This window comes from Ovis aries, chromosome 3 (genome assembly GCF_016772045.2).
Source record: "Ovis aries strain OAR_USU_Benz2616 breed Rambouillet chromosome 3, ARS-UI_Ramb_v3.0, whole genome shotgun sequence".
NCBI classification, from domain to species: Eukaryota; Metazoa; Chordata; class Mammalia; order Artiodactyla; family Bovidae; genus Ovis; species Ovis aries.
The window spans coordinates 20,146,561-20,163,645 of record NC_056056.1 but is presented as its reverse complement, the minus strand read 5'-3'; the positions used below and the strand labels follow the sequence as shown (position 1 = coordinate 20,163,645).

The following is a 17,085-nucleotide window of genomic DNA, read 5'->3' as shown; positions in this document are numbered from 1 at the left end:
GTATCTAATTACTCATACTTTGCCCCAGCTGCCCAAGTATGCAATTATTTTTAGTCCCTTATCGTTTCTTTGTATTCTGTTGCTGGAGGAGACATTTGTCCTGGTGGAACTACTGAGGTAAAGAGTCCCAGGTCCAGCCTGTCTCACCAGGACTAGATATGCTTATTGCTCTTGAGATGTCCTTGCCTCTGCCCTCTCAGGAGTGTGTGTGTGTGTGTGTGTGTGTGTGTGTGTGTGTGTTGTATTTGTCTGCTTGGACAGCATTAACAAACTTGGGAGGGTTAAACAACACACACTTGGGAGGGTTAAACAACAAGAAATTATTTTTTCACACTTTAGAGGCTGGAAGTCCAAGATCAAGGTACCAGCAGGATTGGTTTCTGAGGATGCCTTTCTCCTTGGGTTGTAGACAACTGCCTTCTCTTTCCTCTGTATGCACATCCCTGGTGTCTCTTCTTATAAGGATACCAGTCCTATTGGCTTCGGGCTCCACCCTTAGGACCTCACTTAACCTGGATTACCTCTTTAAAGGTCTTATCTCCAAATTTTATGACAGTGTTGGTTGGGACTTCGACATGTGATTTTTGAGAGAACACAATTCAGTCCATGATAGAAACATATAGATGTTCATACACGCTCTGCATATACCCACATACATTTTATTGATATGTATGTTACATGTGTATGTTACCGAGTCCAAGCTTACTCTGCTCACCGTGGGATAGGCCAATCAATCCGAGCGAGATCAAGTGTTGGGATGAGGAAGGGACTTTATTCGGGAGCTAGCTGACCAAGATGGCGGGCTGAAGTGAAAGTCATGTTTGACTCTTTGTGACCCTGTGAACTCTACAGTCCATGGAATTCTCCAGGCCGGAACACTGGAGTGGATAGCTGTTCCCTTCTCCAGGGGATCTTCCCAACCCAGGGATTGAACCTAGGTCTCCTGCGTTGCAGGCATTCTTTACCAGTGAGCCACAGGAAAGCCCAAGAATACTGGAGTGGGTAGTCGATCCCTTCTCTAGGGGATCTGGTAGCAAATTTAAATGAGTCCCATGAGCCACCAAGACAGGGTCCTGGGAGATGACAGAACTTTGGAATTTTGTAACTTCTGGAACTTTGGAGGGTCCAGAAGCTCTCTGCCAAGAAGAGCGTGTCAGTGAGGGCTCGACTGCAGACCACAGAATCTGCCTGTTAGTAGTAGCAGCAGTGTGAGTCGTTCAGTTGTGTCCAACTCTTTGAGACCCCGTGTACTGGAGCCCGCCAGGCTCCTCTGTCCATGGGATTCTCCAGGCAAGAATACAGAGTGGATAGCCATTTGCCCCTCCAGGGGACAGAATTTGCCTCCTTCAGTTCAGTCGCTCAGTCCTGTCCGATTCTTCGCGGCCCCATTGACTGCAGCACACCAGGCCTCCCTGTCCATCACCAACTCCCAGAGTTTGCGCAAACTCATGTCTGTTTAGTCAGTGACGCCATGCAACCATCTCATCGTCTGTCGTCCCCTTCTCCTCCTGCCTTCAATCTTTCCCAGCATCAGGGTCTTTTCCAGTGAGTCAGCTCTTTGCATCAGGTGGCCAAAGGATTGGAGTTTCAGCTTCAACATCAGTCCTTCCAATGAACACCCAGGACTGATCTCCTTTAGGATGGACTGGTTGGATCTCCTTGCAGTCCAAGGGACTCTCAAGAGTCTTCTCCAACACCACAGTTCAAAAGCATCAATTCTTCGGTGCTCTGCCTCTGCCTCCTTAGTGAGCTAATTAGTGTTTCCAGGTGCTAAGCAGAGTGTGGAGTCACTGGGAGGGTGAGCAGGTATGAAGAGGCCCTCAGGAACAGCTTCCCGAATGTCACGGCCCTGGGAGGGGAGTGGCTGTGGCCACCTCCACTGCTGTCCTGTGACCAGGAGGGCCGCCCAGTCAGGGCGCCGGGGACTGGCCCCCAACAGCAGCCGGCCCAGCTGACCCTGAAGGACCCGCCACTGCATCTCTGAGCTTCCAGAAGGGTCCTGGGCTTTGCGTTCTGCCCTCCCACTGCTCTGGAGAAGCCTGACGGCCAGGGTGTCACATCCAGCCCCCTTCCTGCCTGGCAGTCACAGTCAGGGTCTTAGCCTGCAAAACAGTGACCACTGGGCAGTGCCAGCAGGACCTCGGGGGCCTTGGACAAAAGACAGTTTCTGTTTGTTATTCCTAGTGGGTGCTGGGGAGCGGTGGGAATTACGGAGGGCAAATTTAGTCGAAGCTGTTTGTTGTCTGATGTGTTTAGGTATCAAAGCTGGAGGTCGAGGGCTGAGGTCCCCGAGGGCTCAGGGGACTTCCATCTGAAGTCCTGGCCGGGTCGGTCCTGGCTTCTTGTCTCCTTCCTATGGGCTCTCGGGGCTCTGGTGCTCCGACCAGATTGCAGGGCTCCCAGGGCTGAGGGGGTGGCCGGAAAACAGACAGGAGCAGCTGGAGAGGGCCCGGGACACGGGGCATGGGCAAGAGAGGGTGAAGGGCTGGCCCTGGGGACCAAGCACAGGAAATGTGGCGGAGACAGCCAGGAGTAGCCCGCCGTCACCTCACGATGCTGTCGTTAATCATCTCAGGGGCAAGAGCGCTCCCTGCTCTCCATAACCTCTCTCTCTGTGTTCTTCTGAAATCCTCTGCTGCTCTGAACACTGGAAACTGGCTGTACTTGGCCACGGAGCTGCAGTTCTTCAGTTCTGGGCTGTCTCCTGTGAGCAGCTGAGGGCAGTGGAGGAAAGAGGGCATAAGGGTGCCCTGTCACAGGGCAGGGAGGAGAAGCCGGCTCTGGAGGAGAGAGAGGCGGCGGGGAGGAGGGGCACGCCTGCTCACCCTGGATCCCGGATGGAGTCTCAGTTATGGTGAGGTATACTTTCAGGTTTCACTTGCAAAGAGAATCTGGACAGTTGACTAAGTGTCCCCCATGGTTTCAATAAACCCAGCTCATGCTCAGATCCCATGCTTTTGGTGCGAGCGCTTCCCGCTTTGGCATGTGCCACGGGGATGGCCCTGGCCTCCACCCTGGTTAGACTGTTAGTCAGTGGACGGTTACATCATGTAGGAAGAGTAACATAGGGAAGCAAAGAAATTCCTTTTAAAAAAATCTTATTGAATGGAGAGCAATGTGGAGATTCCCTAAAAAAACTGGAAATAGAACTGCCATATGACCCAGCAATCCCACTGCTGGGCATACACACTGATGAAACCAGAATTGAAAGAGACACGTGAACCCCAATGTTCATCACAGCGCTGTTTATAATAGCCAGGATATGGAAGCAACCTAGATGTCTATCGGCAGACGAATGGACGAGAAAGCTGTGGTACATATACACAATGGAATGTTACTCAGCTATTAAAAAGAGCACATTTAAATGAGTTCTAATGAGGTGGATGAAACAAGCCTATTATACAGAGTGAAGTAAGTCAGAAAGAAAAGCACCAATGCAGTATATTAACGCACATATATGGAATTTAGACAGATGGTAACAATGACCCTATATGTGAGACAGCAAAAGAGACACAGATATAAAGAACAGACTTTTGGACTCTGTGGGAAAAGGTGAGGGTGGGATGATTTGAGAGACTAGCATTGAACCATGTATATTACCACATGTGAAATAGATGACCAGTCCAAGTTCAATGCATGAAACGGCACTCGCAGCTGGTGCCCTGGGACAACCCAGAGGGATGGGATGGGGAGGGAGGCGGGCGGGGAATTCGGGATGGGGGACACATGTACACCCATGGCTGATTCATGTCAATGTATGGCAAAGACCCACCACAATATTGTAAAGTAATTGGCCTCGAATTAAAATAAATAAATTAATTAAAAAATCGTATTGAAGTATAGTTGACTTACAATATTGTATTAGTTTCAGGGGCATAGCAAAGTGATTCATATACAAATAGTTTTTGATTCTTTTCCATTAAAAATTATAAATTACTGAATATAGTTCCCTGTGTTATATAGTAATTCTTTACTGTTTATCTATTTCACATGTGATACTGTCTTCTTCTTAATCCCATACTCTTAAAATATCCCTCCCTCCCATCCTTCCCCTTAGGGAACCATAGTTTTTTCCCCTATGTTTGTGAGTCTGTTTTTGTTTTGTAAATAAGTTCATTTATACTCTTTTTTAGATTCCACACATTAGTAATATCATAAAATATTTGTCTTTGTCTGTCTGACTTAATTCATCTAGTATGATCATCTCCATGTCCATCCATGTTGCTGCAGTTGGCATCATTTCATTCTTTTTTTATGGCTGAGTAATATCCCATTATAAATATATGTATCTCACATCTCCTTTATCCACTCATCTGCCAATGGGCATTTAGGTTGCTTCCCTGTCTTTGCTGTTGTAAATAGTGCTGCCTTGAACATGTGCATGTATCTTTTCAAATTAGAGTTTTCATCTTTTCCAGATGAATGCCCAGAAGTAGGATATATTTTAGTTTTTAAGTCCCTAATGTTCTCCATAGTGGCTGTACAAATTTACATTCCCACCAACAATGTAAAAGGGTTCCATTTTCTCCACACCTTCACTAGCATTTATTATTTGTAAAGTTTTTGATGATGATCATTCTGATCGGTGTTGAAATGACTGTAGTTTTGATTTGCATTTCTCCAATACTGTAATTAGCAATGTTGACCACATTTTCATGTCCTTTTTTGACCACCTGTGTGTCTTCTTTGAAGAAATGTCTATTTAGGGCTTTGGCCCATGTATTTTGATTGAGTGGTTTGGGTTTTTTTGATGCTGAGTTGTATGAGCTATTTGCATGTTTTGGAAGTTAAGCCTTGTCAGCCACATCATTTGCAAACATTTTCTCCCAATCAGTAGCTTGTCTTTTTGTTTTGTTATTCCCTTCACTGTTCAAAAGCTTATGAAGTTTGATTAGGTCCCATTTGTTTATTTTGAAGTGAAGCGCTTTCCTGCAAGCATCAAAGGCTGATGATCAACAGCAGCAGTGACAACGATGAATGTGTCTGGAATCTGTTGAGTGCCTGCTGTGTGCCCAGGTGCGTGACTTTCATTAAGTCATTCCATTTATCCCTTGAAGCAAGGAGGCTGTTCCCATTTTGAAGAGGTCTTGGCTGGGAGTTCCTGCCCTGGCACATGGCTCTGGCTCCTTCTTTTCCCTCCCTCTATCTTAGACTCTGTTTGTCATTTTGCCCCAGGACCAGCCATAGGAGAGCTGCTCCAACCTGGGGCCTAGCCCATCCCTGCTGTTCTGTGAGTGCTGGCTGCCCCGGGGACATCTTTGGAAACTGGGATGTGCGAGATAGGACTTACGTGTTTTGTCAGCCTCCACCGTCCTCACACCCTGGCCTTTACAGGCTGTATGATCTTGGGCTAGCCCCTGATTTTCCTTGGTCTCAATTTCTTCATTTTAAAATGGGGATCACCATACCCGAGGGCTTCCCAGTAGCTCAGTAGTAAAGAACCTACCTGCCAATGCAGGAGACGCAGGACACAAAGGTTCAATCCCTGGGTCGGGAAGATCCCTTGGGGAAGGAAACGGCAACCCACTCCAGTGTTCTTGCCTGGAAAATCTCAGAGACCGAGGAGCCTGGTGAGTTACAGTCCATGGGGTTGTAAAAGAATTGGACACAAGTTAGCGACTAAAACAACATCAACAGAAACAACCATACCTGCCTCATAAGGTTATTGAGAGGGACACAGTTGGCACTCAAAATATGGTAGTTCCCTACCATGTGCAAACTAGCAAAATGTTTTGGGGATTGTGGACACTGGCTTTGCTCCTGGAGCTGTGGGTGAGTGCGGCCCTGGGTGGAGTCAGGTGTGAGTCCTGGAGGCCACACATCCCAGCTGGGACATCCCACGGGCATGATGGCTGATCTTTGGGGCTTCTCTGTGTCCTGAGACAGGTGTGGGGAGTGTTCTTCCATGCACACTCACTGGGATATCTCTGCAGCCCATAATAGTGTCCCTATCTGGAAGAAGTCTGCTCTTCCCTGTACGCACAGTTACCTAGCCTGTCATGTGAACCTGACCCCACTTCCTGGGCCACAGCTGAGCAGAGCCAGGCAGCTCCCTGACTGCAGCTGGCTGGAAATACCTTCCAGGGAACACTGGCATCAAGCACTGAGTGACTCCATTTTCAGTCCGTCTCATCAGTAGGCGAACCATCAGCTCAGGGGCCATTCCTCTCATACGTGCATTTAGAAGGTCCCCAAGCCTGTAGAAAGCTTGCAAGAATAGTTCAGTGAACACCCATATGCTCTTAAGTTTATCAGTTGTTACCATTTTTATCCACCTTTGCTTTATCCATCACTCACCTACAGACCACCCACATTTTTGTTGTTATTGTTAAACCATTTACAAGTTAGTTACAGACATGACGCTTCATAACTTTGTCAACAAATGTCCATCTAGTCAAAGCTATGGTTTTTCCAGTAGTCATGTATGGATCTGAGAGTTGGACTATAAAGAAAGCTGAGTGCCGAAGAATCGATGCTTTGAACCGTGTTGTTGGAGAAGACCCTTGAGAGTCCCTTGGACTGCAAGGAGATCCAACCAGTCCATCCTAAAGGAAATCAACCCTCAATATTCATTGCAAGGACTGATGCTGAAGCTGAAACTCCAATACTTTGGCCACCTGATGTGAAGAACTGACTCATTTGAAAAGACCCTGATGCTGGGAAAGATTGAAGGCAGGAGAAGGGGATGACAGAGGATGAGATGGTTGGATGGCATCACTGACTCAATGGACATGAGTTTGAGTAAACTCCAGGAGTTTGTAATGGACAGGGAGGCCTGGTGTGTTGTAGTCCATGGGGTCACAAAGAGTCGGTCACAACTGAGCGACTGAATTGAACTGATGATGCTTTACCCCTAAATAACATATATCTTGTAAGAAGAAGGATGTTCATTTACATATCCAGGTATAATTATCACCTTGTGCAAATTTAAGCTGATATCTAATCTTTAGTCCATATTATCTGACATTTAGTCCATTATCTAATAGTCTCAAGGTGTCCTTTAGAGCTGCTTATGTTTAATTCGGGAGCTGGTCACCTTGACCTGGGTTATGTCCTCAGACTTCCTTTGTCTTGTATGACCTTGAAGTCTTGAAGGGAGCCTGGTGTTTCTCCAGTTCCCCTCAGGTTATGAGGCAGGCGGGAGTGCTCCCTGGGTGAGCTTCTGCCCCCATGGGGCCCATGATGTCAGCTCCATGTGGACCTGTGAGCAAGAAACGGCCTGGTGTATTGCCCTGCATTGCTGTACCAACTCTGTAAAGGTCCCCTGGAAGCTGGGAGATTCAGGGCTCACAGAAGGCTCAGAGCTCAGAGAAGTCCTGAACTGGGGACGTCCTAGGAATCTGTCCCCCCACCCTACCCCACCTCCCTACTGAGCCCTGCAGAGGAGGATGCTGCATGGTGTAGGTCTGGGCCAGGGTGAATAAAGTCCTTGGTTTAATTTCCAAATTGGGAGAGGATGGCAATAATACTTACAAAGGAGATGGTTTGGTTAACGGGCCAGGCACAAACTCTATGCTCAATACACCTCACTTCTGTCAGTGACTGTGCTCCAAGGAAGTGGTGAGGCAGGGTGAGCCCCAGCCCCCACCCCACCCCCTGCCCAGGGCAGACAGAGAAACTCCCCTAGGGTCCCTCCAGTCTGCAGGGGCCCAATCACCCGCATCCTATTTAACCTTGATTACTCTCATGTCCTGGGAGTTCCCAGAATGCCTCTTTCTTTGACATACTCTCTCTAATGGAAATAGCTTTTTTGTTTTTGTTTTCTGGGCATAAATGTAAAATGGAGCTTGCTTATAGCAAAAATGCAGATTGAGTCTTTAAGGAGCCACCAGCAGCTGTCTTTGACCAGCCCAGTCCCGGTTGGGTACTTGGCTGTCCTGTGATGCTACCTTGATGTGACCTTGACCCTGACTGTACTGACCTCTGACTTTTGTCCAGGCTGTTGACCTCACATTGGACAGGGAACCCAGTTTTGTCTCAGATTCTGAAAAAGAGGGCTGCAGCCTCCAAGTCCAAGTGCAGAGGGCTGTGTCCTGTTGTGAGTAACCTTGTCTCATTCCAGAATCAGGCCTGGTTTGTTCCATTACACTCTGCAGGGGTCAAGGGTTGGCAGTGAAGTGGGTGTCCTGAGTAACCCCTGATAATACCAAAGACCTATTCTTGGTGGTAATGGAGGGTCCTGCAGGTTGGGAAACAGTCCTCCTTTTCCAAGGACCCAAAGCCTGTCCTTGAGCAGAAGAGGTCTAAATTTTGCTAAATACTGGGGACTCAAGTTTTGGAGGATTACGGAGGTCCAGTACTGTACAGTGACTGAGTGTAGTCTCAGGCCTATAGTCAGTCGCTGGAAGTAGGCAGATGTACGCTGTTGGGCAAGTGACTTAACCTCTCTGTGCCTCAGTTTTCTCCACCTTAGAGCATAATGATACTGAAGTTTGCTGAGAGGAGTAAAGGACTCCAAACACATAAATGACAGTGACATTTAAGGTTAGCTGTGAAACTGAAAAAAGCCCACGAAAGTGTCAGAAAAAGTGGCCATTCTCTCCCCTGATCCATTTTCCTCTGTCTTCAGGAGGCCGTAGATGGGCTCCTGCAAAAGACACAGCGGAAAGCCCAGAGACTTGGGCTTTGTCTCCAGAGTTTCAGGATTTTAGCCTCTCGTGAATATAACCTCCCTATCTGCTAACTTTTGGGGGTTGTTATGAGAAGCAAAGTCTGCCCTGGTGGCTCTTGCAGTGCAGAAGACCTGGGTTCCATCCTTGGGCTGGGAAGATCCTCTGGAGGAGAGCATGGCAACCCACTCCAGTATTCTTGCCTGGAGAATCCCATGGCCAGAGGAGCCTGGCGGGCGACAGTCCATAGGGTCGCACAGAGTCAGACAGGACTGAAGCGACTTAGCACACACACAAGAGGAAGAAACAAGGGAATACAATTTAAATGCTTACCACTGGAAATGTGGGTGATGGCTGTTTCTGTTTGTTTACCTGTGACACACACACACACACACACACACACACACACATGTCCCTCACAGGCTCCTCCCACCTGTGCACCCCCTCTCGCCTCCTCCAAGTCCTCTCCCCTCCTCAGCTGTGGAGACAAGACCACTGGCTGTTTTGCTCCTGGGCCACAGCTTTGTCTCAAGGCTGCACCTGCACCGCGAGGGAAAGTCCAGCCCAGCTACATGAGGAAGAGGAAGAGCAGGACTAACCCACTGGCTTCTTTGCTTAAAATATACCTTTGTAATCTTATATTTTTGGCTGCACTGTGTGGCATGTGGAATCTTAGTTCCCCAGAGATCAAACTCATGTCCCAGGCGATGGAAGCTTAGCGTCTTAACCACTGGGCCACCAGGGAAGTCCTTAAACCATTGTTTTCTAACCAAAAAGAGGAAAGAAGCCCTAACTGCAATTTTTGCCTGGACATGAGTGGCCCAGACTGTCCTTCATAAAGGGGACACAGGCCACTGACACCACACTTGGGAGGCAAAGGAGATCAGCAGATCTCCAGGAGGAGATCACCAGGATCAGCAGGAGATCACCAGACCCTGAGCCAGGCCTGCTCACATGAGCATCGCCTGGACCCCAGGCATCCTGCTCCCTTTTCTGGCCTGAGCCCAGGCCAGGTGCCTCCCTGTCTGCCCCGTGGCACAGAGGATGGATCCTGGTCACGGACTCCCTGGGGCGGCTGGCACTGTCTCAACTAGGATCTGCTGCAGGCAGGCTCCCCTCACTCCAGCTTCACCCTGACCGCCCTGCCCATGACATGGGTAGCGAAAGAGATGGAGACCCTGACTGGAAAGCTGACCCTCTTGGCAGCTTCTGTTTGAGGACCCATGTCTTCCCTGGGTGACGGTATTAGGATGGTGCTCACCCTCCCTCGAGGGGGGCATCCGTGGCAAATACATCCTCCAGTTACAGGCACTGCTGTAAACAATCACACAGGGTAACTCATTTAATGCTCCCAACAACCGGACAAAATTGACCATTTTATCCCTATGTGTGGTGCAGAAAACTGGCTCCCCAAAGACACCCATGTCCTACACCCTGGGACCCTGCATGCAAAAGGGATTTTGCAGGTGTGATTAAATTAAGGACTGTGGGCTGGAGAGATTATCCCAGATGTTCGGGGTGGGTCAGTGTAGTCACAGGGTCCTTAAAAGATAGGGGAGGGAGGCAGAGAGAGAGAGAGATTTGAAGATACCATTGCTGCCCTTCTCCAGGAGAAGACTCTTGAGAGTCCCTTGGACTGCAAGGAGATAAAACCAGTCAATCAGAGATAAAACCATTAAATCCTAAAAGAAATCAATGCTGGATGTTCACTGGAAGGACCAACGCTGAAGCTGAAGCTCCAAAACTTCGGCCACGTTGGTGTGAAGAGCCAACTCATTGGAAATGACCCCGAACTGGGAAGGATTGAGGGCAGGAAGAGAAGGCGGTGACAGAGGATGAATGAGATGGTTGGATGGCATCACTGACTCAAAAGACATGACTTTGAGCAAACTCCGGGAAATGGTGAAGGACAGGGAAGCCTGGTATGCCACAATCCATGGGGTCACAAACAATTAGACATGACAAGCAACTGGAAAACAACAACAACATTTCTGCCCTTGAGGGTGAAGGAGCCAAGGGCCAAGGAGTTTGAACAGCTTCCAGAAGCTGGAAGAGGTGAGGCGTCAGATTCCTCCAGCCTCCAGAAAGGAATGTGGCCCTACCAACGCCTTCAGTTTAGTTAGTCCAGCAAGAGCTGCTTTGGATTTCTCTCTTCAGGATTGCAAGGTAACATGCATGTGTGGTTTTGAGACCCTCAGTTTGTGGTCACCTGTTACAGCAGCGATGGAAACACCACGTCACAGATGGGGAAATGGCCCAGAGGCTGCAGTGATCTGCCCAAGGCTGCAGGTGCCTAGAGCCAGGAGCAGGATCCCGACTCAGCGGTCAGCGCTCCTGACTATGTGCACGGCCCCCTCTCGTGGGCCCTGACCCCTAGGGAAGCCCCACCATTGCCAGTTACATGGCCTTGGGCAAGCCCTCAAATCCTGTCCTTCTCAGGTGTGACGATGAGCCAGGAACCCTCTTGACCTCATGCGGGGCTCAGAGATGCTGACCCCCAGCTTGTGTGGGATGCTGTCTGAGGCTCTGGTGATGGCTCCCCAGTAGCGTCCGCCCAGCCCTCCTCCTAGATGGGCTGCAGCTCCTCTTCCAGCTTCTTCTTCCGGGCTCCTTCCACGAAGAAGAAGTCAAGGCCGATGAGGGTTTTCCCCAGAGGCGTGTCCACCCGGCTGCCCACAGCCCGGTTCGTGGAATTGGGGACAGTGTCAGAGAAGCGAGGCACGTAGTCTGGCAGCTGCACGGGCTCCTTCTTGTTGCCCTGAGGACGAGGGGACAGTGAGAGTCATCTGCTGGGGGAAAGACAACTGGAGAGGCCTGAGCAGGGAGGAGAAGGGGGAGGGGGGCAGGTGGCCTCTGCAGGAAGCATCCTCTGGGGGCCTGACCCCAGACCCCACTCTGGATCCAAACTCAACTCTCCAGCCCAGACACCCTCTTCATCCTTCTCACCCCAAGGGCTGCCTACCCAGCGGCTTCCCTTCCCAGACTCCTTCACTGGGTTGCTTGACCTGCAATGGCCAAGGGAGGGACCACATTTAACTCTTTCTCCATCGTCCTGGCTAAAGACGCTACCCCACTCATAACGGGAGCACCATGGGGTTGGTTTTATTTCTTTGGTCAATTTTTACTTTAAGTCTAACACACACATTACATTTACATTTAAAGTCACTCAGTCGTGTCTCTTTGCAACCCCATGGACTATACAGTCCATGGACTTCTCCAGGCTAGAATACTGGAGTGGGTAAGCCTTTTCCTTCTCCAGGGGATCTTCCCAACCCAGGGATAGAACCCAGGTCTCCTGCATTGCAGGAGGATTCTTTACCACCTGAGCCACAGGGAAGCCCAAGAATACCGAAGTGGGTAGCCTATCCGTTCTCTAGCAGATCTTCCCCACCAAAGAATCGAACCACTGCATTGCCAGTGGATTCTTTACCAACTGAGCTATCAGGGAAGCCAAAAATCTGATGCTTGTAGTCTGTTTCCTCCTTTTGGAGACCCCTAGCCCTCCTGCCTGTTACCCTCTCATTCCCCCCTTTTCTTTTAGGAGAATTATGTTGTGTCACCAATTTAGGGACGACGCCCCTTATCACCTTGGAAGCAGTTACCGGATGAAAACGACCCCCCTTCCCCTGGGCAACACACACACAAGTACTCAAGTCCCAGATCAATCCAGCCCCCCAACTCCCCCCTGCCCCCCGACCAGGAAACAGAACCCCATCTGCCTCAGAAGCCTACATTTAACCCTCAGTCACTGTCTCCACCTCCAAGGGGACCTGGTCTCAACCAGCCAGTACCAGGAGCTGGCTTGCCTGGTTCTGAACTTTACCGCAAAGGGATCCTGTCTCTGCCCTCCAGCCCCTTTCTCTCACTATGTGATGTGAGAATCCCCCGTGTTCCTGTGTGTGGCTGCGGCTCCTTCGTTCTCCATGTTACACGGTATTCTGTGGTGTGTTTGTGTGAATACTCCACAGGTCACTTTATTCTGCCACGGGGGCATTTGGGCTTGTTTCCAGTTTGAAGGGGGGTCTTAAGGAGGGGTGCTGCCCTGAACATGCTACCTGGTGCCTTCTGTAAACTGAGGATGTGTTGAGTAAATGTCTGGATTATGACTAATCTGATAAGCCTTCCCTGTCCTTGTTTATGGTTAACTTTGTGCTGCTCTGTGTCAAATCGAAGTGACAGGACCAGTTTTTAAGAAACAGGATCCTGGCTCTCACCTGGGAAAGTCTGTGCGGAGGTGGCCCCACGGTGTGGGCTTTCTGGGCGGGGCGTGGGTCTCAGGGGTCAGGTTGCTGATACACAGCCCTGGGCAGGGAGAGACCCTGCAGCCTGGGAGCCCGGATCAGGGGCTCAGGGTTGGAATTCAGATCCTGTGAGCTAAATCTTCCATCTAAGGACCAGCAGCAGCCCCACAAGGCTAGTCTTACAGATGTCACACCATCCCTAAAACCCACAGGGGCCGTGCTTGTGCGGCCACCACCTTGGTTGGCTGGTTACATTGTTCAGTTTGCAGTTTGGTTCTCTGACCATGCTTTTAACAGCCAGATCATTCTTCATTTGCTCATTGCTCTAACGTGAACTGAGCGCGAAATAGTTACTGGGTGCTGGGGGGTAAAGACTAGCTGGAGGTATGTGTTCAGCAATGAAGTCATCTTTGTCCTTTCTCCGAGGAAGCCCATGGCCAGGTAAGATTGTTCATTGCACGTGCCCAAGGAATGGGTGAGATGTCCTGGGGAGTGAAGAATATGGTGATCTGGCCATGCTTGCCAGGAAGAGGCCTCTTGGGTGGGGCCTTGAAGGATGATTAGGAGGCCATTAGGCTAAGTGGGAAGAGCATAAAAGAGAGTGCATCGGTCAGTGTGGAGTGAGCAAGGAGGGGGAGGAGGCAGGGCTGGATCATGGGAAGTGTTGCAAACCGTCCCGGAAAATGCAGATTTATGGAAGGATTTTAAACCAGGGGGAGAGAGAGAGAGAGAGAGAGAGTTTTGCAGTTTAGAAAAGTTACTCTGGTAGCCACGTGGAGGATGGATTGGGGCTGGTGATATTAGATGCAGGGAATTTGTTTACAAGTGTTTTCACTCAGACTGATCCTCTATGTGGGGCCAACCTCACGTCACTCTATCTTGCTGATACCGTCGGACCGGGAGAAACGTGTCAGCAGCTGGTACTTACCAGTTCCAGCGAGTTCATCTCACTGCAGTCAAGGAACACTGGGGAAAATTCATTTCTAAATGCTCTACAGAAGTATTTTATTTCCCATCAAATCCAGAGTTTCTGGAAACAAGGTTCCATTTTATTCATCTCTGTCCATTGCAGCATCTAGCACCCAGCAGGTCCTCAATAAACAGATGAATGAATAAACACTCCAAGTGCAAGCATTTCAGATGGGAACATGGTCTGTCTTACCATGGGGTCATAGTCTTTCAGGAAACTCCAGTTCTGAGCCCTGGAAAGGAAAGCATGATGACAGTGTGATCCTCCCTATGGCGTTTTTACCTTCATTTTAACAGGGTCACTCAGATGGTAAAGAATCTGCCTGCAATGCAGGAGGCCTGGGTCCAATCCCTGAGTCAGGAAGATCCCCCGGAGGAGGAAATGGCAACCCACTCCAGGATTCTTGCCTGGAGAATCCCATGGACGGAGGAGCCTGATGGGCTACAGTCCATGGGGTCTCAGAGTCGGACACGACTACATGACTAACACTTTCACTCCATTTCAAGGGAATAAGTTGCTGCCACAAATGCGTGCATTACATCATGGAGGAACTACAATCATTAAGTGGAACAAACTCCAAGATCAACATTTCAATAGAGAGGAAAGTCTGATTGCAGGGGGTGTGGCAGGTGGATCAGGAAACCGGAAGCCATTTCACCCCAAGCGTCTGCCGGGGTGGGGTCGGGTGTGTGGGGGCGGGGTCGGGTGTGTGGGGGCGGGGTGGGGTGTGTGTGTGGGAGTGGGGTCGGGTGTGCGGGGAGGGGGTCGGGTGTGCGTGGGCGGGGGGGGGGGTCGGGTTGCATGGGCGGGGGGCGGGGTCGGGTGTGCGGGGGGCGGGGTCGGGTGTGCGGGGGCGGGGTCGGGTGTGTGGGGGCGGGGTCGGGTGTGTGGGGGTGGGGGGTTGGTCTCCCAGTCTTTTGAGAAGAAAAGCCGGCTTTCATCTTAACAAAGCTTGGTAACCTTCCAGGGCTTGAGACAGAGGAAGGTGGGTGGTGCTGGGGAAGTGATACTGTGAAGAATGGTGTTATCTGTGCTGGCAGTTTTATTTTTAATCTATTTTTAAAAAGTCAAATAATTCTCCAAGACTTAGAAGAAAAAAAAAGTTTCTCTGCCCCAATCCGCACAGACCACAAACACCATGACCTAGAGTCATGGCACCAGGGGGACCCTGTCTTTGTAAATGTCCCCTGTACCCCAACACACACACACACTCCATCTCTCCGACTCTAGTCCATCCATCAGCAATTTTAATTCTACCACTAAAACCTCCCTTGAATTCTCCTACCGGTCCCCAGCTCAGGCCACCATGGCAGCTCTGCTGTCACTTTAAATGTCACTTTGCCCTGTCCCCTCCACCTCACCAGGAACAGCAGCCAGACTGGTCATTTAAACTGTAAACTAAATAAATAAATAAACTGTAAACTAGCTCCAGTCAGCCTCTTGCTTAAGACCCTCCAGGGTGTCCCATGACATTTGAAAAAAAGTTATTGGGACTTGAGAAACTGCCCAGCTGCCTCCTCCTACTCCCCCCACTGAGGCTCTTGTCCCCTTCCTGACCACCCCAGCCACACGCATGGTCTTTATATTGTGGCTTTTTAAAATACACCAAACTCTTCCATGGCCCTTCTCATACTCGGGTCCCAACCTGAATGCCACCTCCCCAGACAGGCCTCCGTGAGCCCCCAGAAAAGCAAGACGCCAGTCTGCTCTGTCGGTCCCCTCCTGACACCAGCTGCATGTTGCTCTTGCCTGTGTCTCTGTTGCTTTCTGGCTCCTCGTCCTGAGAGTGAGGACGCCGCGGAGATGGGCCTGGGCCCGTCTTGTCCCCTGTGGCAGCCTGGCACGGCGGCGGCTCTTTTAGGGACTTCTGGACTGAATGATGCCTGAAGGGGCGCCCTTTGCTGGGTCAGAGGGCCGGCGCCCCTCCCCAGGCTGCTGCCACCCCACGCCTCCCCAGGCTTCCTGACCTCCCCACGCTCCCGCCCTCGCAGTTCATCCTTTGAGCTCCAGCTGGAAGGATTATTGCAAAGGGAAGCCGGGCTTCCAGAATGCACATGGTGGGGTCTCACCTCCCGCCTACCTGCCCCTACTCTGTGGGCCCCTGCTGGGCTCCCTCACCTCCCCTGGTCCAGGCTCTTGCTCCTTGGCCCAGCACTTTTCTATCAGTGTCCTTCACCTGGCTTACTCCCTCTCACTCCCAGGTCTCGCTGTCTCCGGAAGCTTCCTAGACCCTGAGCTAGGCTGGGGGGCCCTGGGGAGAGGACAGGGCAGGACACTCACCAGCGCTGCTGGCTCCTCCTCTCGGCCTCCAGCAGCTCCCTCCACAGCTGGTCCTGCTGCACACCGTCAGCCCCTGGGGCTGACCGCTTGGCCTTCAGGGCCTGGGGGCCACCCGCGGGACCCCTGCCCACCACAGAGCCTCCTGGGGCAGTGGACGGGACTGAGGCTGGAGGCCTGGTTGAACGCAGTTGGTACTCAGCTGATGTAGTTCTCTGGAGCCCAGGAGTGGGGCGGCTTCCCATGGGTGCAAGTGTGTAAGACTGTGTGTGTGTGTGTGTGTGTGTGTGTGTGTGTGTGTGAGAGAGAGAGAGAGAGAGAGACTCTTGCCTGAGCTCAGAGAGCTTTCCCGCATTTACACCAGGAGAGCTGTGCAGAGGTTCTCTTTGGCCCCCCAGATCCTGAGCTCAGAGTGGCCGATGGGGACCAGGCCCTCCAGGCTGCAGAGAGCATTGGAGCCCAGTTGTGTCTGAGCTTCTGTCTGTGTTGACTGCTGCCCTGGGAACGGGCAGCTCCCTAGTGTGCTAAGGAGGGGAGGGCCTTGTGTGTCTATGTGTGTGTGTGTGTGTGTGTGTGTGAGAGAGAGAGAGAGAGAGAGAGAGAGAGAGAGAGAGAGAGAGAGAGAGAGACATCTGAGCCCCAGGCTTGGGTGGAGAGAGTTCCTGGTCTGAGCCAAGCCAGCTCGGCTGCCCTCAGCTCTGCCCCTCTGCCCCCCTGGCTGGAGACCTCAGTAGAGCCTGGGGGAGAGAAGCAGTAAGAAGAGACATGGGTGGGAATCTGCCCCAGGTGGGTGCCGTGGGGCTCACAGGAGAAGGTGGATGGGCAGTTCTCTGTGAATGAGAGTGTGGCGCTTTGCGTACAGGCCAGGCGAGGGAAGATCAGTGATGCTGCACAGTTAACACCTGCTCTTCTGCAGAGAACTGGAGGGTTTGCAAAGTGCTGCCCTTGATCTTGCTTGACTCCCCTAGTCATGCAAGGCAGGCATCTC

At 51.0% G+C, this 17,085-nt stretch overlaps 1 protein-coding gene and 1 long non-coding RNA gene across 2 annotated transcripts; one reads left to right on the top strand and one right to left on the bottom strand.

Moving 5' to 3' along the window:
• The first annotated feature begins 4,853 nt into the window (after positions 1 to 4,853).
• Positions 4,854 to 12,719, top strand: LOC121819005 (uncharacterized). The gene is made up of 2 exons (XR_006059103.1): positions 4,854 to 5,016; positions 12,151 to 12,719. It is a non-coding gene; the product is annotated as an uncharacterized LOC121819005 (long non-coding RNA).
• Positions 9,939 to 16,589, bottom strand: C3H2orf50 (chromosome 3 C2orf50 homolog). Its single transcript, XM_027968330.3, has 3 exons — positions 16,101 to 16,589; positions 14,013 to 14,052; positions 9,939 to 11,367 (listed from the first exon to the last, which is right to left on the bottom strand). Exons 1-3 carry the CDS (start codon positions 16,340 to 16,342, stop codon positions 11,176 to 11,178), a joined length of 474 nt encoding a protein of 157 aa, XP_027824131.1. The 5' UTR covers positions 16,343 to 16,589; the 3' UTR covers positions 9,939 to 11,175.
• Positions 16,590 to 17,085: the final 496 nt, after the last annotated feature.